The 27,118-nt window shown below is 42.0% G+C and overlaps 1 protein-coding gene and 1 non-coding gene across 2 annotated transcripts; both read left to right on the forward strand.

Moving 5' to 3' along the window:
• Window positions 1-262: 262 nt before the first annotated feature.
• Window positions 263-22,082, forward strand: LOC145393369 (uncharacterized). The gene is made up of 6 exons (XM_080267467.1): window positions 263-369; window positions 4,424-4,556; window positions 5,204-5,294; window positions 18,342-18,482; window positions 18,724-21,296; window positions 21,972-22,082. Exons 1-6 carry the CDS (start codon window positions 263-265, stop codon window positions 22,080-22,082), a joined length of 3,156 nt encoding a protein of 1,051 aa, XP_080123593.1.
• On the forward strand, window positions 13,007-13,125 carry LOC145393627 (5S ribosomal RNA). The gene has a single exon (XR_013896224.1). It is a non-coding gene; the product is annotated as a 5S ribosomal RNA (ribosomal RNA).
• Window positions 22,083-27,118: the final 5,036 nt, after the last annotated feature.

The raw sequence follows: 27,118 nt of genomic DNA on the forward strand, positions 1-27,118 counted from the left end.
TGACCTCCTGAATGTAGATTGAGAGGATTATTTCAGCCTTAGCTGTTTTTCCCTGGGTGTCTTGTCCCTTGTTCGTTTTTTTTCTCTCTCTCTCTCTTTCCTGCTTCCTCCGGAAGGGGAAGGTGGATACTATGTTGGATCTTCCCTGGTTCCCCTCCCTCCCTTCAGGAGGGAGGTGGCTCTGACACCTTCACTGCGACATGAACTGACTTAAGGAACGGCCACCCCCAAACTCTATCACTGCTAGCCATCCCACGACATAATGCGACATTTGTACAGCTACATGCTATTGATCCTACTTCCCGGCCTAGCCTCAATCATTTTCTCATTAAGAAGGAAACTGAAGCCTGTGCTGGTGAAGTTGAACAGGTTAGAAAACTTGATTGTCGAGACCTCCTTGTCAAAACCTGCTACGATGATGAGCCAAGGATCCCTCACTCCATGAATTCATGCAAGGGAATTATCATTTGTAGGGCTCTCCTGGTCATGGAAGAGAACGATATCATACGTGGACTTGCTATGCAAGATGTCTTTGATGCGAGATTCATTACTAGATTCTCAGACGCATAAGGAAGAAGACTGCAACAACTGTATTGATTTTTGGAAAAGTTGCACTCCCATCGAGGATCAAAGCTGGTTACGAAATTCTTAACATAAGACCGTATATCCCTAATCCTCTTAGATGTTCAGAATGTCAACTCTATGGACATGCATATACTGAAAGACTTGCTGCTCTGGCTCGGTGTGTGGCAGGTGTGCAACTGTGGGTCATTCTGCTGTCCACTGTATTTCCCTAGTTGAATGTTGCTTTATTGCAAGGGTACTCACTCCACTTTCTCGAGGGATTGTCCCAAGTGGAAAGACAAGAAAGAGATCTGCACAGTGAAGGCAAGGCAACGGAGGGCTTATCCTACTACGATGCCAGGAAGAAGGTTGGGAAGTTGCAAGCTTCTCCCAAACTTAATGTCCTTTATGCATCGGCGGTTATGTCCCGTCTCGTGATGTGCACAGTGGAGTCTCAAACTGACCCTGTCCCCGGCACTCATGTCACTAGTTTAACTCCCTTGTCTGCTCCTCCTGTACATCCCAACTCTCTCACTGATATCGCAACAACCACTTACTCTCAGGCTGCTGCTGCTTCTCAGTCAGTAAGACCTAAACTGAAGTCTGACTAGTCTGATATGATTAACCTGACCACTCTTTCAAAGTCACGTCCTTATATTTTTCCTGCTCCTGCTCCAGCGAGGGAGAGAAGAGTTAGATCTTCCTCGGGGAGTGGGGGTCTGGGAACCACATAACTGATGAATCAATGGAGGTTTCCGTTAACAATAACCAGGATCTTTTCCCCGGTTGTCGTTCACCTGCCAGCGGGGGATCAAAGAAAGCTAAGCACACAGGCCCATCCCATAAATCTTAAACCGTCATATTCAGTATTATTCAGTGGGACTGTAGGTCTATTGGAAATAAACTAAAAAATTTAAGCCTTTTGTTAGCTTTACATAAACCGGATGTTGTCTGTTTACACGAGACTCGACCGGAGGATCATCCTGATCCTCCTCAGTTCAAACACTACCATTTGTATAGAAGATATGGGGATCATGGCAAAATGCCATATACTCACACAAATCACTCACACACGGAAATGGTGCTGTATTTTACACTGGCAGCTACTGCGTGCAGGGTGAAATTTGGCAACATGTATCTGTCTATTTGTTCTATCCCACTGACTTGTTCCCATTGATGGTGATGCTTTCATTTCACTTATCCATCAACTTCCGGGCCACAGATTAATTTTAGACGATGTTAATGCCCATCACTATCAGTGTGGAAGCTTTAGGAGTGATGGTAAAGGGGGACAAGTAGCCGACCTAGTACTTCAGTCAAAGCCTCTGTCTTCTAAACAATGGTAGAGCGAATCGTGTAGACGACCACACTGGCAACATGACATGTATAAATCTGTCCTTGTCATCTCCTGATGTACACATTAACATCTCTTGGGACCAGTATGACAACCCGATGGGTAGCGAACATTTCTCTTGATCGGTCTTTCTTATTCACGCGATGATTATCGGCCTCCCCTACCACCTAAAGTTAACTTTAACCCCTACACCGCAGGCTTGTTTACCAATGACTTGCATGTGCCGCGGGGTTATTTGGGCTCCGACAGACTCTCAAAAAATATTTGCCAAAAATCAGTTATTAGTCCTAGAATAATAAAATTACATATGCTTATGGCACATACCTTCAGCTTTCTCCTGGAATGATTGTTGAGCCTTCGTCGGTTACCGTAGGACTTGTGGAGACCTCTGAAGTAGGGTAACGAAGTCTCCACTTTACACTTCCCGACAACCCGTAATATGATTACCACAGCCAGATACAAACACTATAAACACTATTCTACAATTTTCAAGTAGTTTGGGATCCATACTAAAAAAAAAAACACTGTGAAAGCAATGGAAATTACGAGCGCGTCTGATCGTCGCACTGGCACTAGTTCGCTCTTGGTAGTCTGTCATTTATTATTCATAAAACCCCTCACACTTTATATTTCTATTACTATATAACACTTATATATATCTACAGTCTTTATCCATAAGTTTCCTTCAGTAGTATTAGTTTATTGTCACTGTAGGGATTCAATTTCTTTCAGTAAAATACGTAGCATTCACTTTCTCGTCCTGTATACTGGCATTGAGAGTGAATGTCACTTTCATCTTCACTCTCATAACTCATAGCATTCAGACATGCTAGAGTGAAACTTTCACTTTCATTACTCCTAGGGTATATACTCGTATTCTTATAATACTACTCATTTACATTTCTATTTACGTTCTCTATTTTATTTACGTTATTTACATTTCTATTTTATTTACACTGTGTTGTGCACTGTCACTTGAAATAACTTATAAAACCATTTTCCATTGTTCACGTATATTTACATTCATTACTTTCACTTGCTGTTTACACATTATTTACACATTATTACAATTCCACTTGCACTGTTTTACTCAATAGAAAGATCGTAGTCACTCTTTTATCAATTGTTAGCCCTTTACCTCTTTCCACACGAGGTTTAGTAGGGGGTAAAGGTCACAGGGCCATTTGCATGGGGGTGAAAAAAGGCCTTGAAGTCAGCAAGAAGAAACATACGTACTCTCGCTTGGGAAGATGAGAGTGAACTGATAACGAGGAGGACCAGCGTGGAGGCCTGCTAGGGGTTATTCAGAGTTACCAATATTACTTCTTGAAACAGCTAAGTCTAGCACTGATATGATTGGCAGGAAATCTAGACAATACATTATAAATTTGGTAGTTCCAGGTGAATGTAAATATCACTTAGGCTTCTCCCTTCCCTCCTTACATGTATATTTATTACGAAAATAGATTAGAGGCCTACTTAGGGAGATATATATTCAGAGCTACCAATGTTATATCTTGAAACAGCTTTGTCTAGCACTGATATGATTGGCAGGAAATCTAGACAATACATTATGAATTAGGTAGTTCCAGGTGAATGTAAATATCACTTAGGCTTCTCCCTTCCCTCCTTACATGTATATTTATTACGAAAATAGATTATACGGCATATTTCAAGGGGAAAAAAACAGCGAAAATTAGCGAACGAGTGCACGTGAGGTGTTGTCAGGTGATAATTAGCCAATTCCAGGTGTATGGCACTCTCACTTACCTTATTTCTTTCTTGTATATATTATTTGGTATAAGAATAGGACATAGGGCTTATTTTAATGGATGAAATCAGTGAAAAATTCCAGGGAAGATTTACTTAGCGTAGCACGGCCGGGCAGGCGAGAGGATAGGGTAATGGAGGGGGGTAGGGAGGGGAGTCAAGAACGGGGAGAAATGGCTAAATTGTCAACAATGGATGGGAGTACAGATGAGATTAGGAGTGCTGACTAGTGTTGGACATTGGCAGTACTGATAGATGATACAAGCCCCCACTTGGAAGCCTGGGTGAATTCAAAATAACACAGAATCACAAAAGCGACGCCCCGCGGTATGATCCCTTGCTCCCAAGCGTCACGAAAGTGACGCCCTGCGGTTAAGGGGTTAAGAAAGGAGATTGGAAGAACTACTCACGGGTCACCAATCAAGATAATATCGGGAGATAACATTAATGAGAAAGTTGCACACCTACAGTCTTACATTACACATACAACTGAGGCCGCTGTTCCCAAGACATCTACCATTATCCCAAACAAGCATAGTTTTGTGATGGACACCAGACTGCTGACAAGCACTCACTAAGTGCAATAGGAGATACAGAATTTTTGAGAAAAAAGCCAGCAAACTCAGCCTTTATTGCCGATAAAGCGGCATAGGCTGAGGCAAGGAGGACAATTAAAGCGGCAAAACGGAATAATTGTAGTTTTGTGTCCAAGTTGAATTGTCCCACCCCCCTAAGTCAGGTCCGGTCCACCATCAATGTACTTAACAACAGGTTCACCCAGTCATTGGTCACCACACCTGAGGTGGCCGGGAATGTCATTGACGATCTCGTGGACATTACCAATACTGTTGCCGACCATTTTGCCAAGGTAAGCAGCTCAACCAACTACGATCCTTGCTTCCCAGCATAAGGCATAAGCATACGGCTGAGCTGCAGAATTTAGACTGCCACAGAAGACGGAGATATCAGCTACATTTCCAAATTTACACTAGATGAATTTCTTGCCCTGAAATCCTGTAAAGTCTCCAGTCCCGGTCCATCAACCATTACGTACGATATGATTCAGCATCTTACTCAGGCTAACCTTAGTAAGATGTTCGAAGTGTACAACGAAATTTGGGCGTCTTGCACGTTTCCAATCTCACGGCACTACACGCAAGTCATATCGATACCACGCCAGGATGGTCACCTTATGAGTCCCAGTTCGTTTCGACCTATTGCGTTGACTGTCTATGTAAGGCCTTTGAACATATGGTTCATAAAAGTTACGTTTTGTTTTAGGGTCAAAGGGTGTGTTAAATGATCAACAGACTGGATTCCGTAAACACAGGTCCACTCTAGATCATTTAGTGCGCCTGGAACATTGCATAGCTGAAGCTTTTGCCAATCACTAATTTATGATAGGAATATTTTTTTGGATATTTAGAAGGCTTATGACATGACCTGGCAAAACGAAATACTATGTAAACTCTACACTTATGGCTTGAGATAACTTGCCATTTTTTTTTTTTTCAGAACTTCCTTACTGAGAGAACGTTTTCCGTCAGGCTGTCCTGTTACTTTACAGCGGACATATTTGTCCAGGAGAACGGGGTACCACAAGGAAGTGTGCTTAGCCCTATTTTATTTAGTGTTGTCAGTAATGACATTCCGTCGTCTGCTTCCATCCCCAGGATGCTTAGATACTCACTCAGTGCTGATGATTGTGCAATATGGCACTCTTCCCTCATTGCACAATCCTCTGCACTGCAGATTCAAATGACACTTGCATCTGTTCAACATTGGACCCTGGAGTTGGGATTTAAATTTTCCATTCCTAAGTGTATTGTTGTTGCTTTTACTTGTGAACTTAACGTACCTCGTTTGCAATTAACTTTAGATAATCAGCCAATATCCATTCAAAATTCGGTAAGATTCCTGTGTCTTCATTTTGACAGTAGGCTCAGTTGGATAAAACATATTAATCATTTTTTTGCTACTTGTAAAAAAGTTAACGTCCTTATGTTTCTTTCCGGTAAATCATGGGAAGAAGACAGAACGTTTTCACTGATGGTGTGTAAGTCCCTTATCCGTTCTAAACGTGACTATGGCTCACAAGTGTATGGGTCGGCATCAGATACTGCACTCCTTAGACTAGATATGCTTCAGAACGTGTGCTTGCATATATGTCTTGGAGCCCATTGATGTACTTGTGTGTAGCGGTTGGAAGTGGAGGCTAATGTGCCTCCCCTCCCTCTACAGCAAGACCACCTGCTATTTCCTTACGGTGTCACCACCCGCTGCAAACGTTCACTTGGCCTTCCTGCTTGTTGGATCCTCCAACAGTGAGAATACCTGCTGTATGCGACCCTCAAGCTGGTGGCTGTGAGGCTTCACTTGCTCTGTTACTTGTTAGGGTATGACATTCCTAATGGGGATCAAATTTTAACATAAAAAATAGCTCCCTGGGAGTCAGTACCACCATCAACATTGACCAACTCCCCGTCGCTAAGTCTAGGGGACCAGAGGTGGAGGTACGACATTTGTTCCGGATGATACTCATTAGAAACCTAGCGTCATTCCACTTGTACTCCAGTGGCTCTAAGTTGGATGAATGTGTGGGTGCGAGTATGTGGTCTATGGAGTGCCGCATCCATTTTCGCTTGCCCACCCCCCCATACGTCTGTATTTACTGCCCAACTCTGCCATAGATCAAGCTATAGACTTTGCTTTGCGTTCAAATCACGAGTTTTTTTTTTTTTTTTTTTTTTGACTAATTCCACTTTTCAGGCATTTCATTTATGTAGGACTGATTCACATGAGGTCCTGGACTGCATTATCAATAAGCTGCATACATGTGCTAAATCCTTCTCTCTGATCAGGGTGCCAGGTCATTGCGGTGTTTACAGCAACAGGCAGGCTGACGTACTAGCTTAATCGGCTGTAGAACTCTTGGAAACTTGGAACATTCCATGTGAGGTACAGTCTAGTGTCTCTTTCGGAAAGAATTCATCTTCTGTGACAAAGTCAGTGGACTGACCTGGCAATTCCATCAGTCAAAAGGACCATATGTGACTGTTCTAGTTCCTCCAGAGGAAGCAGGTGGGAGGAGGTTGTTTCAGTCCGCCTTCGAGTGAACTCCACCTTACTGACACATATGTAACCATATATGAAAAATTCTTTGACCATCTTACTTCTAAGGTGAAACACATCCTATCAATCTCTCCTTTCTCTGAAATCTCTATTCTTAGAGATTTCAATGTTCACCACCACCTTTGGCTCTCCTCTCCTTTCACTGATCTGCCTGGTGGACAAGCCTACATCTTTTCTATCCTTAATGACCTACAACAACATCTATAGCACCCTATCCGTATCCCTGACTGCCTTAGAGAGAGTTCCAACATACTTGACCTCTTCCTTACAACTAATCCTTCTGCTTACTCAGTTAATCGTTCCTCTCCTTTGGGCCCCTCCGATTACAACCTAATTGCCTTAACCTGTCATATCGTTCCAACAAGGCCTGTGGACCCTCCCAAAAAGCGTTGGTTGTGGCACTTTGGAGCTGCTGATTGGGAGGCCCTCAGGCAGCACTTCTTTGATTTCCCCAATTATTGCTTTCATGGCAGAGAGCCATCTGTGCCCTGCGTATTACGGAGGCTATTCTCTCGAGCATGGAAGCATACATTCCTTTCTCGTATCCTTTGAGTAATGTAAAAAAAAATTGTCAAAAACAAGAAGACCTACAAAAGGTACTGGAGCCAACTCACCCCTGAATCTCATATCTTTTACGTTTCTGCCCAGAATCGTGCTAAGTCTGTCGTTCGCTCTGCTAATAATAATTTCATTCGTACTAAATGTTCTGAACTCCAACTCGAATTCTTCCCGCTCCTTCTGACACCTTCCCAAAAACCTTTCTAACAACTTAGCTTCATCATCCTTCCCTCGTCTTTTTCACTCTGATGGCCCTGTAGCTATTTCTTCTACTGATAAAGCAGGACTCTTCATTCTTTCTTCTCCAGTTCCACCTTAGACGATTCCTGTGCTGTTCCTCCTTCAGTTCCACCTAAGACAGTTCCAGTGCTGTTCCCTCTTCACATCCCCCCTCTGACTTCCTCATAGCTGACATTAAAACTTCTTCATTTGGTGTAATATATTCGTAATTGTTCCTTTTTATGTATTTTTTACACAAATTTGACATGTATCTGATTATGTTGTAGTAGTATAGTAATGAGTTTACATATGATGTATAGATGTAAGTATTTGTCCTGGTACTATCCATGTATACTGATGTATTCTTTATTACTTATGTTTCATAATCGTGAATAAGAACTTGATACTGGTATGAAGGAGATGCAAATATTTCACATCATTATTTTGGCTTTCATGATCATCGATTCTTTCTGGTCGAATGCCTCTTCAGGGTGATAGCCATTTACTTAAAAAAAAAAAAAAAAAAAAAAAATTCAACCTCAACCTGATCACACTGATAAGTTTTCCTTTTTTTTTTTTTTTTTTTTTTTTTAATGCGAGGAAGAAGGAACCAAAGGCCATGGCCCGCAGTAACAGTTCCCTCCAAGAGAAAAACAAAATACAAGAGAGAGCCAAATTCAAGATCCGATCATTTTGAGATGCCTGGACACACTGCGTTTGAAAGACTGGAGATCATAGGCAGCAGGAAATACAGACAGAGGGAGACAGTTCCAGAGCTGACCTGTTGCATAAATGAAAGACTGGGAGTAACGGTTAACTCTTGCATTAGAGAGTTGGACAGAAAAGGGATGAGAGTTTGCTGCCAGACGGGTGCTACGCGCCCGTTGTAGAGGTGGAGGAATGCAAGCAGACAGTTCAGCGGAGCAGTGACCATTAAAGTAGCGATAGAAAAGAGATAAAGATGCAACAGTGCGGCGAAGAGACAGAGGTTGAAGGGAGTCAGTAAGAGGAGGAGAGTTAATGAGACGAAAAGCCTTTGACTCCACCCTATTGAGAAGAGCTGCATGTGGGGAGCCTCCCCACACATGAGAGTTGTACTCCACACAGGGGCGGATAAAACCTCTGTATAGAGTCAACAATTGTGCAGGGGTAAAGAAAGAGCGGAGTTGGCTTAGCACACCCAATCTCTTGGAAGCAGATTTTACAAGAGATGTAATATGGTCTTTCCAAGATAAGTCCCGAGTAAATGAAACCCCAAGCATGTTCAAGGATGATGCAGGATTAAGCTGAATATTATTAAACATTAATGGGTATACCTGTGGAAGATTTTGTCGGGTTGATAGGTGTAAGAACTGAGTCTTAGATGCATTAAAGACAACCATATTATTTTTACCCCAGTCAGTGATACGAGCCAAGTCAGACATTAGGTGTGCCATAGCCTCATCCCTTGTTTCTTGAAGTAACTGTTGAGATGGGCGTTGCAGGAACCGAATGGAAAGATGAAGGGTGGAGTCATCAGCGTATGAGTGGATAGGGTTAGATGTACAGCTTAGAAGATCATTGATGAATAAAAGGAAGAGAGTTGGTGATAGGACAGAGCCCTGAGGAACACCACTGTTGATAGATCTAGGAGAAGAACGATGGCCGTCTACAACAGCGGCTATAGAACGACCAGAAAGGAAGCTAGCGATGAAGGCACAGATAGAAGGATAGAAACCGTAGGAGGGCAGTTTGGAAATTAAAGATTTATGCCAGACTCGATCGAAAGCCTTTGAGATGTCAAGTGCAATGGCAAAGCTTTCGCCAAAGTCCCGAAAGGAGGATGACCAGGAGTCTGAAAGGTAGGTGAGAAGATCGCCAGTGGAGCGTCCCTGACGGAACCCATACTGACGATCAGAAAGAAGGTTGTGATAGGAAAGATGCCTTAAAATTTTTCTATTAAGAATTGACTCGAAAACTTTTGAAATACAGGACGTTAAAGGAATTGGACGATAGTTGGAGGGTTGGGAGTGGTCCCCCTTCTTTGGGACTGGCTGAATGAGAGCAAACTTCCAGCAAGAAGGAAAGGTACAAGTTGACAGACAAAGGCGAATGAGTTTGCCTGGGCAGGGTGTAAGCACAGAAGCACAGTTCTTGAGAACAACAGGAGGGACCCCATCAGGCCCATATGCCTTGTTAGTGCTGGGGCCAGTGATGGCAGAAAATACATCAACTGAAGAAATTTTAATGTCAGCCATGAGGAAGTCAGAGGGGAGAAGTGATGGAGGAACAGCACCGGAATCGTCTAAGGTGGAATTGGAGGAGAAAGTCTGTGCAAAGAGATCTGCTTTATCAGTAGAAGAAATAGCTACAGAACCATCAGAGTAGAAAAGAGGAGGGAAGGATGATGAGGTAAAGTTGTTAGAAAGATTTTTGGCAAGGTGCCAGAAGGAGTGGGAAGAATTCGAGTTGGAGAGTTGAGAGCATTTAGTATGGATGAAATTATTTTTAGTAGAGCGAAGAACAGACTTAGCACGATTCCGGGCAGAAACGTAAAGATGATGTGATTCAGGGGTGGGTTGGCTCCGGTACCTTTTGTAGGCCTTCTCCTTGTTGCGGACAGCATTAGAACAAGCGTGATTAAACCAAGGCTTTCTTGCGTTAGTCAAAGGATATGAGAAAGGAATGTATGCTTCCATGCCCGAGAGAATAACCTCCGTAATGCGCAAGGCACACTTAGATGGCTCACGGCCATGGAAGCAATAATCATTCCAGGGAAAATCAAAGAAGTACTGCCTGAGGGCCTCCCAGTTCGCGGCTCCAAAATGCCACAGACGACGTTTCCCTGGAGGGTCCACAGGCCGTACCGGAGTGATAGGACAGGTTAAGGTAATAAGGTTGTGATCGGAGGAGCCCAACGGAGAGAAAAGATTAACAGAGTAAGCAGAAGGATTAGTTGTGAGGAAGAGGTCAAGTATGTTGGAGCTCTCTCCAAGGCGGTCAGGGATACGGGTAGGGTGCTGTACAAGCTGCTCTAGGTCATTAAGGATAGAAAAGATGTAGGCTTGTTCACCAGGTGGATCCGTGAAAGGAGAGGAGAGCCAAAGGTGGTGGTGAATATTGAAATCTCCAAGAATGGAGATTTCAGAGAAAGGAGAAATGGACAGAATGTGTTCCATCGTAGAAGTAAGATAGTCGAAGAATTTTTGATAGTCAGTAGAATTAGGGGATAAGTAAACAGCACAGATATATTTAGTCAGAGAATGACAGGAAAGCCGAAGCCAGTGTGAGGAGAATTCAGAAGAATGAAGTTCAGGAACACGAGAGCAAGATAAGTCGTTGCGTATGTATACACAACAGCCACCTTTGGCTTTGAAATGAGTATAGAGAAAGTAGGAGGATACAGAAAAGGGTTTGCTGTCGGTTGCCTCAGACAGCTGAGTCTCCGTCAGAAAAAGAAGGTGAGGTTTAGAGGAGGAGAGGTGGTGCTCAACAGAGCGAAAGTTAGATGAAAGGCCGCGAATGTTGCAGAAATGAAGAAGAAGAGAGTCAGACAGTGGTTCCAGGCACCTCGAGTCGTCACCGGGAGAGGGGCAGATGGCGGGGGCATTTATGGTCCCCCCCCCCGGGGACTCCGAGGCTTGATTAGTAGACGCCATTTTTGTTGATTTTTGAATAGGAAGTGTAGTGTGTACTGTGCATGTAGTTTGGTGAAGATAGTTAGAGAAATTTGTACTGGAGAGCATGCTGGCCTACTCTCTGTGTAACTGAGACACTGAAAAAGTTCAGCAAAGGGGGATGGTCAGGAACTAGTCCTGAGGACTGATGAAACGGGAGCTCCAGCTCTCCCTGTCATCAGCTTTCCATCCACCTCGGGAGTACTGCCTTGCTCGACTGGTGCTACAGTCTACTCCTGCTCTGTTTATATCTTGGTAAAGTTTTATTATCTACTGTGAAATTAATGGTTTACTTTGTTTTCATTATCTATATTTCCGCCAGTAATGAGTATTAAAAATCGGTTTACAATAATCATTCTCTGCTCACTGTCACTTGTCTGTGTACATATCCTTAGCGGTTCCTATTTATTTTGGCTATTTAGTTTTGTTTCTGTTTAATATATCTTTTTTGGGAAGGATCCTACCCACGCCGAGGTCCGGGCGTGAGGCATCCCGGAGTTAGAGTGCCAGCACTGACTCAGTCCCGAGTGGGGCTGACCTACAGTCGTTCTATTTTATGAAGGCAGTTTGGGTGGGACGCTCTGGGACTTCACACTGTTAGCTCTGTTGTCACATTGCCGCCGATACACGTGTAATTATTTGTGTTCACCTCTCTCTCTCTCTCTCTCTCTCTCTCTCTCTCACTCTCCTATTTTAAGCTAGTAACTACTTATAAATTAATTTTAAACACTCTGTATAGATGTAATTCAATAAAAAAGCTGTAGTATAGTATACATCTCATAAGACTCGTCAGCGTTGCCTTTCAGACGTTGTCAGGTGGTGACACGAGGGACAGCCCTGCGTGAGTGGGTCATACTCGGTCAGTCTCCCGCCATGGAAGCTATTTAAAAAAAAAAAAAAAAAAAGCACCTATAGACTTTTACCTCAGGGGTGGTGTGGAAAAAAAGTCGAAAACAAGAGAAAAAATTAAGAAAATACAATTAGTAGTAGTTAATATATAATATGAGAGAGACAGAGAGAGCACGTGTGTGGCGACGATGTGGCAACAGAGCTAACAGAGTGAGGTCCCAGAGGGCCCGACCCAAACTGCCTTGATAAAATAGAACGACTATAGGAGACGTGTTGACCTGATAAGAGACCTTTTGTTCCATCCTCGAATGTCTCTGGTCACCTTCATCAACCTGTCAAATAACCCTTAGCTTCCAACCACCATAGAAACTGGGAGGGGTGTATATATACACATGTGTGGATACGCAGTGGATCAAACAAGGCTATAATTTTCATTTGTGTGTCGAGGTACTATATAATGTGTATTTACATTTATTTGGGGACACTGTTTCTTCAGTACCTCAAGACTTGGCAAGCCATAGTTACCATGAAGAACCCTGGTATTCACATCATCTACGGTAAAAATATTGTTAATAATAATGTATAACTGGACGCCTGAGAAGTCGAAAACGGTATTAAATACAACTGTCGTTGAAAATTCCCATTTAAGAATATGTACTGTAATATATGTACCTCAAATAACTCTTCGTGAATATACATGTATATGCTAACACTAACTTCCAAATTAACTGCTTGAGAAATCCAGTATATATATATGTAATTACGAACAGTCTGTAACAAAAACCATATAACTCCTAACGTTTTTCAAATTTCAGTTCAATAGTATTTAGAGATTAAATCGGCTAATGTATCATAATAATTGCCTTAACATCGAGATCTTAATTCCATCACTAATTATATCCAGTATAACGGCCATACCACGTTGAGTACACCGCTTCCCGTCCGATCAGCGAAGTTAAGCAACGTTGGGTCTGGTTAGTACTTGGATGGGTGACCGCCTGGGAACACCAGATGCTGTTGGCATCCCTACGTGTCAAGTGGGGTTGGTGGAGGATTAGTGCCCCTCCCTGTAAAACAATTAACTCTAAGCCATTGGCCACCCCGTCTGGGATACATGGCATCTGGCAATGAATGAATGAACAATTATGAAACTGTAAAGTGATGAAAATATATATGTAATGCTCAACATGCCGGATATTACGTTAATAATAATAATTAATAATACAGAAGGCATATTACGTGCCTAGAGTCTATCTATCTATTGCCAGACGCCTAATTCCCATCCGGGGTGGCCAGAAACAAATCGCCTCCACGTCGCCCTGTCCCCCGCCATTTCACCGAATGCTCCCAACTCACACTCCCCTATCTCATATACCTCTCCACTCCATCCCTCTATCTCATCCTTGGCCTCCCCCTTCCTCTCTTCCCCTCCACCGCACCCACATACCCTCTCCTCGTCAGTCTCTCACTCTCCATCCTCTCCACATGGCCAAACCACCTCAATGTGTTTCTCCTAACGCTTCCTATCACATCCACATCCACAACATGACGCCCCTTTACATCCTCATTTGTCAGCCTGTCTCTCCATATGACTTCACAGGCTCCTCTTAAGTAACTCATTTCCACTGCTCTCACTCTTGACTTGCGTCTCTCTAACAACGTCCAAGCTTCACTTCCATACGTTAGAGTTGGTATCACAATACTGTCATGAGCACTTCCATGCTCACTTCCCTGTTTCTTATCACTACTTCAAGGAATCGGCAACCTTTCTTCCTTGTTGTGCCCTTTCAGGCATTTCACTCTCCAAACTTCCATCCTTAATCATCACACTACCCGAGTACTTAAACACACTCACATTTTCCATTTTCTCATCATCCAACCTCATAGTACATTCACTGACTTCACTTCTCTCGAAGACCATAACTTTACTCTTCCCTACATTCACCTTTAGATTCCGTCTTACACACTCTCTCAAATTCATCCACCGACCCTTGCAGCTCCCCTTCGTCTTCATGTAACAACACAGTATCATCTGCAAACAACAGTACAGGGAGTTTCCAAACACTGCCCTCTCTCACTAGGGCCACTCCAACATCCACTGCCCTACCTTGTATCTCTTTTATAACCCCATCCATGTACAGATTGAACAACCATGGAGACCTGACACAACCCTGTTTCAGTCCAACCTTCACATAGAAAAATTCACTCAGTTCACTATCCACACGCACTGCAGCCTTAGCACCCTCATACATACTCTTCATAGCATTCAGCAACTTCCCATCTACTCCATATATTCTTAATACTTTCCACAATCCTTGTCTATCCCACTTTTTTTTTTTTTTTTTTTTTTTTTTTATGTGTCCGACTCTGGGCATAGGCTTCACAGCCTGCTATCAAGGCCTAGCAGTCCTTCTACATACCATACACCTCTACATGTCACCACTTCGGCGCTAACACCCACCGTCCATATTGAATACATGCTAGGGCTGTCTCATACAGGACTGGTGTATTGGTATTGGCGGGGGTATTTTTACGACATGTCGGCGGGTCTTCTGGTAGATCCTAGGTCAAGAGAAAAGAGAATTATTAGGTCTGCCCATCGAGGTACCAGTTTTCACCCCTTGTGCGCATGACGTCACAAGAAGTGTCAGGTAAAGCCCTGAGTGTAGTCAGTTCATCAGTCTCCACTGACCCATACACCAAGAAGGATCTCCGTTTTTTGTGAATTCGCGAAATATTGAGGGAGGGTCTCTTTTATTTTTATTTATTTATTTATTATTATTATTATTTTTTTTTTTTTTTTGGGGGGGGCGGGTAAAATGCCCACTTTTTGTGCAGCGAATGGGTGTAGAACTTCTCGGGTTAAAGGCATTAATATAAGCTTCCACAGATTTCCTAAGGATGTGGAAATGAGAAATAAATGGGTCAAGTTCTGCAGAAAAACAGATCCTTGTTTTAATCCTACCAATTCCTACATATGTAGTAAGCACTCTGAAACAACTGCATAGGAGAGAAACCTGAAGTATGAGGGGGCCCATGATACTGGAGACAGAGTAGATTCTTTTGATCAGAGAGGTAAGAAATATATATATTAATAGCAACATCATACAATGAAAATCTAGTATTCAAGGATGCACACTAGAACTTAGTCATGTTGGTGCTAACCGTGGAAGTTTAGTAATTAAGGAAATCCACCTGTAATGTCGTCTCACGGGAATGAGTGTTGCCAAAAAAATATTGGAAGTTTAGAAGAAATATTTTGCCCATTTATCCAAGCTTTTCATCCTTAGGCTTATATGTTCGGCCAATGAGAACTTCATATTCTTATTGTATTCATTTTCATATAATTTCCTTGCACCCAAAAATATTGTAAAGTTAGATAAAAATTCGGTGTTAATATTTATGTTGGCAGTTTGTGGGATCTCTCTCTCTCTCTCTCTCTCACACACACACTTCTGCTGACGTCACGGATAAGCTGCGCGTGGAGAGACCTTATTAATTCTCTTGACCTAGGGTAGATCAGTAAAGCCTGATTTTATGAAATTCAAATCCTTAAACTGTTCCCTGCCCCAGTCGGGATTTGAACCTGGGTCCGTTAGGACAGCACGCCACCCCTCTACCGATTGAGCCACCGCCTCCCCCCATATATATCATATGCTTTTCCCAAATCCATGAAGGCCGCATACAACTTCTTTCCCTTCTCTAGAAACTTTTCCACTAAAGATCTAAGAATGAATATCTGATCTGCACAACCTCTTCCCTTGCTAAAACCTCCCTGTTCTTCTCCAACTAATTCCTCTGTTATTTCCCTAACTCTGTCAATGAGTATCTTACTGTTATGTATTAAATTTATTTTGATTAACTACTAGATGAACAGTGTTTCTGCCCAGGAGTGTGGAATTCCAGACACCTTTTCTCCAGGCAGTAAAAGCCGGCTGTCTTGGCGCCAGTAGTTTCGAATCCCCCCCCCCCTCCTGTGCTCTCGTATGCCTGTTCATCCAGTAGTGCTGTCAGACGTAGGAATAGATATATTGGGATTATTATTTTCTTATTGTTGGTCTTCATTCAAAGATGATAATGAAGTACTGTAAACTATTTCTTTGTTAACTTATTTGTTAGTCACGAGTAGTTGTAGATTTGGCACTGTATGATATGCTCAATGACCAAGGTGATGACGGCAAGTTATACACTTGTGAGTGCAGTTCACCTCCGAGCTCTGACCTGACCTGACCTGCCTGTCATCATGGGTCTGCCTACCTTGTATTTGTGGTGCCTTGTGTAATTCTCTCTGTTTGATAAGTATAATCTGTTATCTTGTATGAGTAAGGGTGTAAATGTATAAAATGTAATTTATATGTAAATAATATCTATGATTTTATATTTTCTTTGAATTTATGAAAGCCTAAGCTATTAATTTGACTGCTGGTACCAAAAGAAAACTGAATTAAACCAATGACGTGATGAAGATCTTCCTGGCTGTTGTATAGTTTTAGGGTTTCACTGAAGGATAATTTTAACCCTCCAGTATATTATTTTTGGTAACTTCCATTCTTGTAGTAATGTAGTAATTCTAGTTTTGTTGCCTTTTGATGGGAGTTGTTCATTATTATTTAATGTTACGGGTTTGAACCCTAATCCGTAACATTAAGTGGGGGCCTGTCCGGGATACATTGCCTTTATACAGCAGCTAAGTACTGACGTCATTGGTCGATAATTGTGCGAACGTAATCGTGGCAAATCAGGACATTGGTATTTGCGTGGCGTGAGATTTCTGATTTTGTGCTCTCTCTAACCTTCCTTCTTTTGCTAATACCTTTAGACCTGAATTAAGTTCAATATGGAATTTAACATTGATGAATTTGTTGAGAAACCGTGTTTAAGCACTTTGGCTGTTTCTCATATTAAGAAAACTGACTGGATGGCGTTAGCAGCCATATATGAAGTTCCTCATAAATCCAGCATGACTAAAGCGGAGATAAAGAAGAGTGTGATCGATAGAATGGTAAAAAATGAGTTGCTACCTCTTGAAGCATATAGTCTGTGTTATGGTGACGGAGGTAGTGCATCTTTACTTATGATTAAAAAGTTGGAACTTGAGGATAGAGAGAAACAAAGAGAGCATGAAAAGGAAATGAAAGCTCAAGAGCAGGAAATGAAAGCTCGAGAGCAGGAAATGAAAGCTCAAGAGCGTTTACATGAACTTCAAGTGTTGAAACTAAAGAATGAAGAAGGTATGAAAGACAGAGAAGCTAATGCAAATAAATCTATCTCTGATCTTGGAAACTCTTTAAAATTTGTGCCCAGATTTGATGAGACTGATGTGGAGAATTTCTTCAATCTCTTTGAGCGTGTGGCAAACCAACTTAAATGGCCAAAAGACCAATGGAGTTTCTTTGCCCAAACAGCTTTTGTAGGTAAAGCTAAGGTGATTTACTCTAATCTGCCTAGTGATGAGTTGACTTATGATCATCTAAAAAAGACCATCTTGGAAGCATATGATCAAGTTCCCGAGACCCATAGACAGAATTTCCGTAATCTGAAGAAGGGAGAGAAACAAACATATCTAGAATTTATCAAAGAAAAAGAAAGGATTTTCAGTGCTTGGTTGAGGGCTAGTAAAGTAACAACTTTTGAGCAACTCTGTCAGCTGATTTTGCTTGAAGAGATTCTCCGCAAAGTTCCATATTCCTTGAAATTATACCTACAGGAGAGAGAAGTTACTACTGTAAACAAGGCAGCCACCTTAGCTGAAAATTACAGGTTGACTCATGGTGACTCGTATTTCAGGCAGAAACAGAAGGGGACAGACCTTACAGGCAGTTCCCGAGGCGGTGGTGGAACTCTAATAACAAGCGGTGGGAATGGTTCTGGTGGCTTCCAGCCATCTATTAGGTTAACTTATGGGAATACTGTAACTAGAAAGACTGAACCAGGTAAAATCCCAAACTCATCCACATCCACTTTGATTTGTGCTTACTGTAAACACCCCAGTCATCACATTAGGGACTGTCCTAAGCTTAAAAGTAAAGAAAAACGCTCTGAACAAGTTTTGGCTAGCTCTAGCATTTTCACTCATTTGCCTACTAGTGAACCATCTAATTCTGATCCTAAGCAAAATTTTGAACAGACAGTTCTGAGTGACTGTCCTAATAACCCAACACGGACTCGAGAAAGTGTTTCAGCTTGTAATGACCCTCCTAGATGTTCTGTTGATCAGTTTCAACCCTTTCGTTCTACAGGAACAGTTTCTTCTTCTGACACCTCCACTCAGTATCCCATTCAAGTACTTAGAGACACAGGAGCCTCTCATAGCCTCATGTTAAAAGGTCTAATGCCTGATTTGGAGGACTTATTTGGCCCAGAGTGTTCTGATTCAGGGAGTTAGTGGGTGTATTTCTGTTCCTCTGGCTAGGGTTTACTTGAATACTGAATTAGCTAGTGGTTACTTCACTGTAGGAGTTCAAGAGTCTCTGCCTGTAAAGGGAGTGAACTTTTTATTAGGGAATGATATTGCAGGTGGAAAAGTTGTACCTGACCCCATTGTAGCTTTGGCTCCCTCACAATGTAATGACACAGAGCAACTAGAAAAAGAGTATCCTCACTTATTCCCTTCGTGTGTAGTGACAAGGAACACGGCAGCTCAACAGGGTGACAGTAAAGATAGCACTGATTCTGTGGATGTTGACCTCTCCCACCTATTTCCTGACAATGACCCTTCTCAGGTGTTAACTTCTCCAGAGCATCTTAGTAATGTACCAATTGATTCAAACACTCTTAAAGACGCTCAGGTACAAGACTCTGAGTTAATACAGTTCTTTGATAAGACTGTAGAGGATTCGGAGATAGTGAACTCTCCTATTTGCTTTTATACGAAGAACGGTATCCTAATGAGAAAATACAGACCTCCCAATGTACCAGCCAATGAAGCCTGGCAAGAATGCCATCAGGTGGTGATACCTAGAAAGTTCAGATCTCTTGTCATGTCAATAGCTCATGACCTCAGTGGTGGACACTTAGGCATTAACAAAACTTACAGTAAAATCTCCAAAGACTTCTTCTGGCCTAAAATGAAGCAGTCTGTTGCTTACTACTGTAAGACATGCCATGAGTGCCAAATGGCTGGAAAACCAAATCGGCCAATAAAACCTGCACCATTAAATCCTATTCCAGTGACTGAGGAACCTTTCAGTAAAGTGATAATTGATTGTGTTGGTCCTTTGCCTAAAACACGCAGTGGAAATGAGTACTTGCTAACAGTTATGTGTTCAACATCCAGATATCCAGAGGTTTTTCCACTGAAGAGAATAACTTCTCAGAACATAGTGAAAGCCTTTGGTAAATTCTTCACTCAGTATGGAATTCCTCGAGTTGTCCAATCTGACTTGGGTAGTAACTTCACTTCTAATCTCTTCAAACAAATTATGGACGAGTTGGGAGTGCGCCAGTACCATTCCACAGCCTGTAGACCAGAGTCCCAAGGTGCATTAGAGAGACTGCATCAAACTCTGAAATCAATGTTGACTAAGTATTGTGAGGAGAATAATGCAGACTGGGATGAAGGCATTCATTTCGTGTTGTATGCTGTAAGGAGTAGTGTACAAGATTCCCTTGGTTTTACACCTTTTGAGTTAGTGTATGGTCATGAGGTTAGAGGTCCTCTGAAAGTCCTGAAGGAATCTTGGTTAGATGAACCCTCTAATAAACCTCTCCTTACCTATTTACAACAGTTTAAACAGAGATTAAAATCTGCTGTAGATCATGCTATGAAAAACCTAAGGGATTCTCAAGTAAAAATGAAAGACAATTTTGATAAAAAAGCTGTTGTAAGAGAGTTTAAGCCAGGTGATCTTGTGTTAGCATTTCTGCCAGTCCCTAAGAAACCTTTACAAAGTAAGTTTCACGGTCCTTATGTGATTCAACGGAAGATCGGTGATGTAAATTATGTCCTTAAAACTCCTGATAGAAGAAAGGCAGAGAGACTGATACATGTGAACCTGATCAAGCCATATTTTACAAGAGGGCCTGACAATGAGACCCCTGTCCTGAACTTGGGTGTATCAGAAACTATTAATGCAGATGAACAGGACGATATTTCGTTGGTTTCGGACCCTAAATTACAAAACTCTGATTTCTTGGCTAACCCTCATCTGAAATTCCAGCATTTGCCACCTGACCACAGTGGTGACTTGGAACGCCTGTTAACTGAGTTTCCGCAGCTGTTTGGTGATGTCCCTCAGCAGTGCCCCATGGTTGAGCATGACGTAGTGTTGGTCGAGGGTGCTCGGCCAATAAAGCAGCATCCTTACCGTGCCAGTCCATGGAAGCGGGAGGCCCTGAGGAAGGAGGTACAGTTCTTGATGGACCATGGCCTGGTGGAGATGAGTGACAGTGAGTGGGCTTCGCCATGCCTGTTGGTGGACAAGCCGGATGGATCGTTTCGCATGTGTACTGACTATCGCCAGGTGAACCAACTGACCTGTCAGGACTGTTATCCTCTCCCTCGAATAGATGACCTGATCGACCAACTGGGAGAAGCAAAATTCATCACAAAGATTGACTTATTGCGTGGATACTACCAGGTGCGGCTCACTGAGCGAGCCAAACGGATCTCTGCATTTGTTACCCCTGACGGTTTATACCAATACACTGTCATGCCCTTTGGTATGATCAACGCCCCAGCGACCTTCCAACGACTGATTCATAGGGTAACCGAGGGACTAGTCGGAGTGCAGTCTTACTTGGATGATCTGATTGTATACAGCAAATCCTGGGATGATCATCGTCTTCAACTGCGCGCCCTTTTCTACAACTTGGCTGACGCACGGCTAACAATAAACTTTGCCAAGAGCGAGTTTGGGCACGCCAAGGTGATATTCCTGGGTCATGTTGTTGGGCAAGGTGAACTGAGCCCAGTAACCGCAAAAGTGGAGGCCATTACATCACTGCCTGTGCCTCATGATCGAAAGGCATTGATGCGCTTCCTAGGCATGGCTGGGTACTATAGGCGGTTTGTGCCCAATTTTGCTGATCTCTCGGCTCCTTTAACCGACCTTGTCAGTCCCAAGACAAAATTTGTGTGGACCCAGGAGTGCCAAGACTCTTTTGTTAAAATCAAAGCTCTTCTCACCAACGCACCCATATTGAGATCTCCGCAATTCAATAAGCCATTCATCATGCACATAGATGCTAGTGATGTGGGAGCAGGGGCAGTGTTATTACAGTATAGTGATGATAATGTGCTACATCCTGTTTGTTATGCATCCACTAAGTTCAAAACATACCAAAAGCATTACAGTACGATAGAGAAAGAATGCTATGCCATGTTGTTTGCTGTTGAAAGGTTCAGTGTGTACTTGAATGGTTCTACTTTTCCTATTGATGTGTTCACTGATCATAACCCCCTAATATTTCTGCATAAAATGAAAAACTCTAACCAACGTCTCATGAGATGGACTCTGGCATTGCAACCATATAAACTGAACATTTTTCATATCAAAGGGAAGAATAATGTAATTGCAGACATGTTATCTAGGACTTAAAGACTTGATTTATAACGTTTCTTATAAATCTCTTGATGGGGGAGGTGTTATGTATTACATTTATTTTGATTAACTACTAGATGAACAGTGTTTCTGCCCAGGAGTGTGGAATTCCAGACACCTTTTCTCCAGGCAGTAAAAGCCGGCTGTCTTGGCGCCAGTAGTTTCGAATCCCCCCCCCCCTCCTGTGCTCTCGTATGCCTGTTCATCCAGTAGTGCTGTCAGACGTAGGAATAGATATATTGGGATTATTATTTTCTTATTGTTGGTCTTCATTCAAAGATGATAATGAAGTACTGTAAACTATTTCTTTGTTAACTTATTTGTTAGTCACGAGTAGTTGTAGATTTGGCACTGCATGATATGCTCAATGACCAAGGTGATGACGGCAAGTTATACACTTGTGAGTGCAGTTCACCTCCGAGCTCTGACCTGACCTGACCTGCCTGTCATCATGGGTCTGCCTACCTTGTATTTGTGGTGCCTTGTGTAACTCTCTCTGTTTGATAAGTATAATCTGTTATCTTGTATGAGTAAGGGTGTAAATGTATAAAATGTAATTTATATGTAAATAATATCTATGATTTTATATTTTCTTTGAATTTATGGAAGCCTAAGCTATTAGTTTGACTGCTGGTACCAAAAGAAAACTGAATTAAACCAATGACGTGATGAAGATCTTCCTGGCTGTTGTATAGTTTTAGGGTTTCACTGAAGGATAATTTTAACCCTCCAGTATATTATTTTTGGTAACTTCCATTCTTGTAGTAATGTAGTAATTCTAGTATTGTTGCCTTTTGATGGGAGTTGTTCATTATTATTTAATGTTACGGGTTTGAACCCTAATCCGTAACATTACCATATACTTTTCCTATTACACTAAGAAGACAAGTGCCCCTATGATTACCATACACTTCTTTTTCCCCTTTCCCTTTGTACAAGGGAATAATTATACCCGACTTCCAATCTTCCGGGACTACCTTCCTCCCAGGCCAATCTGCACATCTTCCACATCCATTCTACTACTATCTCTCCCCCATGCTTCAGCATTTCACCACACACTCCATCAATTCCTGTGGCTTTCTCTATTTTGACTTTCTTCATTAGTTCCACAATTTCCATCCTACTGATTTCTTCCTGTCTTCTTACATCCCTCCTTCTCCCGGCCATTCCCCAGCCACTTATACTCGCATTACTTTCATTCTCAATGTTCAACAATTCTTTAAAGTGTTCTCTCCATCTGCACACATTTTCTTCTTTCTCCACTAGTAATCTACCATTTTATCATTCACTCTTCTACTAACTTCACTGCCACCCTGTCTAACTGTCTTTACTTCTTTCCAGAACATTTTCTTACATTCTCTCCACTTTACACTCAAATTCCTTCCAAAATCCTCATCCACTCTCTTCTTACTCACTCTTACTAATCTTTTTACCTCCCTCTTCCTTTATACGTATAACTCTCTCTTCCGTCTCTCAACTTCTTCCACGCCCCTATTTTTCATCCATTCATTATATGCTTTCTTCTTTTGTGCCACAGCCTGTCTCACCTCTTCATTCCACCATGCTGTTCCTTGCACCCCTTTTCGTCTTCTCTTAACCCCACACACCACCTCACATGCTGCACATATTTCTTCTGTGAATATCTTGCACACACCTTCCACGTCTCCCATCTGCTCCAGTTCATATTTACCCAATCGGTTCTCCACTTCTCTCTTATATTCTGCCTTTTTCTCATTGTCTTGTAACCTTTCCACTCTCCTTGCATCTACTCCTTCCTCCCGTCCTTCCCTTCTTCTGTTTCTCTATTTTACTTGGACCTTGATTCTGACCACCACTTGGTGGTGGTCAGAAAGTCCACTTCCCCAGCCTCTATATGCTCTTGCATCCTTTACACATCTTCACATCCTTTCATCAACACACACACATAATCAATCATTGCCTTCCTTTCATTCAGTTCACCACCCATCCTTCTCATCACTCCCCATGTATACCTGTGGATCATTTTGTGCCTGAAAAGGGTATTGGCTATCACCGACCCCCTCCTGGCACAAATATCCACTAAAGCACCGCCATTCTCATGTATCTCAGCAAGCACACCCCACTCACCAACTACTCCATCCATCTTCACATTCCCTACTTTACCATTCATATCACCAATCAAAAACACTCTCTTATTCCTTCCAAACTTTTGCATGTACACTTCCACATTTGTCCAGAACTCTTCCCTCACTTTGCTTGCACGATCTTGCATTGGCGCATACACGCACACAATCACCCATTTTGTAGTTCAACTTTCAATCTTACCCACACAATCCTTGAGCCAAGTAATCCATACTCTCTTATATTCTCCTTCCATCTGTTACTCCCAACAATACACACTCCTTCTTTTGCCCTCTCATTCTCACCTACTCCTGCTCATATACCGCACCCATACTCACATTCTCTCACACTCTCACCTTATCATTTAGTTTCAGTTAATCCACATACATCCACTTTCGCACCCTCAAGCACCCGGACAATCTCTCTCTTTTTCACCTGATCATTTGCACCCCTTACATTCCACGACGCCATCCGTATCATGTCCTTTGTTCGGTCCTTAGTCGTCATCTTTTGGTCAGTCCTGGAATGTGAGTTCTTTAATAACCAGATTCAACTACCAGATATATTAAATGTGTACGATAACGACACTGTAGCTACATACAATAATTCATCAACGTACATGTAATGCAGTGTAATACTTACGTAAGACACATTACATAATGTCTGATTTTAAAATGCAAGCTCTTACTCCTGTTAATACTAATAAAGATACCTTATTAACTGCCTGAGAATCCGCAATCACTAATGCCCACATGGTCACTAAATAAGCGCATTATACTCTTGTCTTTAATCCACTAGTATTTTGCACATGTTGGTAATGATACAAAAGTGAAATCTTTAATAACGAAATAGTCACCCAGCATATCCAGTGTCAGATTACGAAAGTGTACTGCAATATACCGTACATAATGCAGTGTAACAGATATGTAACGCGTAATGTACTTCCTACTCCGGTAACACTTACCCAGGTTAACCCTTTCATTTCCGGACGAATTTAGTGTTCCGTTTCAGTTAACACAGATTTTCCTCAGGCGAGAGTGAGTCGCAGGAATCTGAGTTAACAATATAAAAAATACCGTCAGCCTAAGAATTCAATCTCTTACAGTATGTAACTCGCCACCACACATGTTATCGTGCCTTGATTGCAAAATATCAATAGAACATATATACCGTATGAAATGCACTACAGCAGATACGTAACACACAAATATTCGAAGTTTTAAAAAGTATCGCTCCACCTACGCTTTACATTTTGAAACTAGGGACGAAGTGATTTGAAACGGTCTTGTGTGTCATGTTTCAGCAGCCATGCAGTCGGGGACAAAGTTTTATATAATATTTCACCTCATTTATTTCTCTCGTCCGTTCGGGTGATTTATATTCCTTAGCTGAGAGAGTCGGTTGTTTTGCCCACATATAATTTTCTTTTGTATGATAGCGCCAGGAAGAAAAGTAACTGACATAGCGAAGGTGTGAAGCTGACCTAGTGGAATAGCAGGCGACCTTTTCTCCCTGTCTGTGCACACTCATGAACTCGTTACAGATCCGAGTTGAACATGACGCTACTTTAACATGACATACAATAACATACCATAACATACACTAATTTGGTACTAACAATAATAACAGGAACATTGTCTAATCCCACCTATACCTGAGAAATGTGTGCTACATGATCTGTAAACAGTTGGCGTCAAAAGTTATGTAAACTCTTCTGTGTTACTTTCCGTCGACTATGAAAAACAGTACCGGCAGCCTGTAACAACTGGCATTGATGATACTGATCTCTCTCTCTCTCTCTCTCTCTCTCTCTCTCTCTCTCTCTCTCTCTCTCTTTATTGACACATATAGTTTTCTGATACGTTACTAAATAAATCATCCCTGGCACTTGCAATTATTTCACCAGATTGATTCACGAAGTCCACAGACAAAAACAAGAGAGGCGACACGACTGTTGCCGCCTCCTGTACCTCACACTTTCATCTTGTTGGCCTAGACACATTGCGTGGTATTAGCGGTGCCGTGATTGATACGACCTCGACATCGAATCCTCACCCAGCGTGTATACTGTTCACCGGCTTCTCATCACGAGGCCTGCAACGCGGATCATTTGCAAGGCAGCTCCCGAAATCACAAACTTACAGTCAAATCCCCACTTGTAGCTTTCTTGGGGGAGGGGAGGGGAAGAAGAACAAATATACTTGGCAAGAAACAGGATCTGTTTTTGAAAGAGGAACAAGAAACAAGTGGATTAGTCTGTACTCTGCTTTCCTGTCCTTCCTGGAGGAAAAAATAAAATGAGAGGCAACTGATCTTTTTTTCATTTTTTTTTTTTCCGTGCCCAGATCGATTAGCTGACGTAGCTATCGCATTACTAACTTCTTTTTCCTTTTATTATAATGACATCCAGCTCTGTTTAAATTTTGCATTCTCCAGACAGCTCTATTTGGATCAGGAAACTAGAAAGGTTTAGATAAGACTTTCACAAGTTCCTTTAAAACTAGAGTATTTTCCTAAACTTAACTTAATAAATAACTGTCTTGGACTAGCAAGAATGTTGTGAAATAAAGCGTCACTGTATTGCAAGTTAATAGAATTTAGTGGTAGGTGGTGGCGACCATCATCCACTCACTTGATGTAATGCTGTCTACTTCTTCCTTAGCCTTTATCATTCTTTTTCTGTGCCTGCCCTCCTCTTTTCCTATTTCTCCCATCTTTCCTGTCACTACTTAATGTTTTTCTTTCCGTTACAGGTGGCTTTACATTGAGTGACAAGCCAAATGGTTTCCTGTAAGCCAAGAAACCATTTACAACGCTGGGTGGTAACCATATAACCAAACCATACGTGCTCCTTACGTGTCAAGTGGGTTGGTGGAGGGTTAGTGCCCCTCCCTGTATAACAAATAACTCGGAGTCAAATGGCCACCCCATACGGGATTATGGCGTCTGGCAATAGATAGATAGATAGAATTATATCTATCTGTCCATTAGCCAATCAATCGGTTAATCTATCTAGTTAGCTAGCTATCTACTGCTTGACGCTGAATCTGGCGGGGGGAAATATGATATTAGTAATTTTCCCCTCTTATAAACAGTCTCCAACACCCACATACATACAAAGTATCTATTACTTTAAGAGAAGGTGTTCTCTGATCTGACAACGAAATAACAGCACTCTCTTCAACACAGTCTTATCTCTCTACAGCCAGATACCTAACAAACTTCATTCTGAACTCATACATTACTTCGTCTGTCTTATCTCACAACTGATGAACACTTAATCCCAGGGTTCATCCACGGTGAAAAGTAAAAGTAAACAGCACAATCTAGACCTGTCGTGGAGAGATTCTAAACCCCCATACGTGCTCAGTCAG

The sequence above is a fragment of the Coenobita brevimanus genome, chromosome 24 (genome assembly GCF_032717465.1).
Source record: "Coenobita brevimanus isolate Jiangsu-jjx chromosome 24, ASM3271746v2, whole genome shotgun sequence".
Classification (NCBI taxonomy): Eukaryota; Metazoa; Arthropoda; class Malacostraca; order Decapoda; family Coenobitidae; genus Coenobita; species Coenobita brevimanus.

Coding starts and splice junctions, on each gene's coding strand:
- LOC145393369 (XM_080267467.1), top strand. CDS start 263: ATGCGACATTTGTACAGCTACATGCTATTGATCCTACTTCCCGGCCTA. Junction 5,295..18,341: donor GAACGGGGTACCACAAGGAA/GTGTGCTTAGCC, acceptor TTCGTTCTACAG/GAACAGTTTCTTCTTCTGAC. Junction 18,483..18,723: donor AGAGTGTTCTGATTCAGGGA/GTTAGTGGGTGT, acceptor CTTCGTGTGTAG/TGACAAGGAACACGGCAGCT.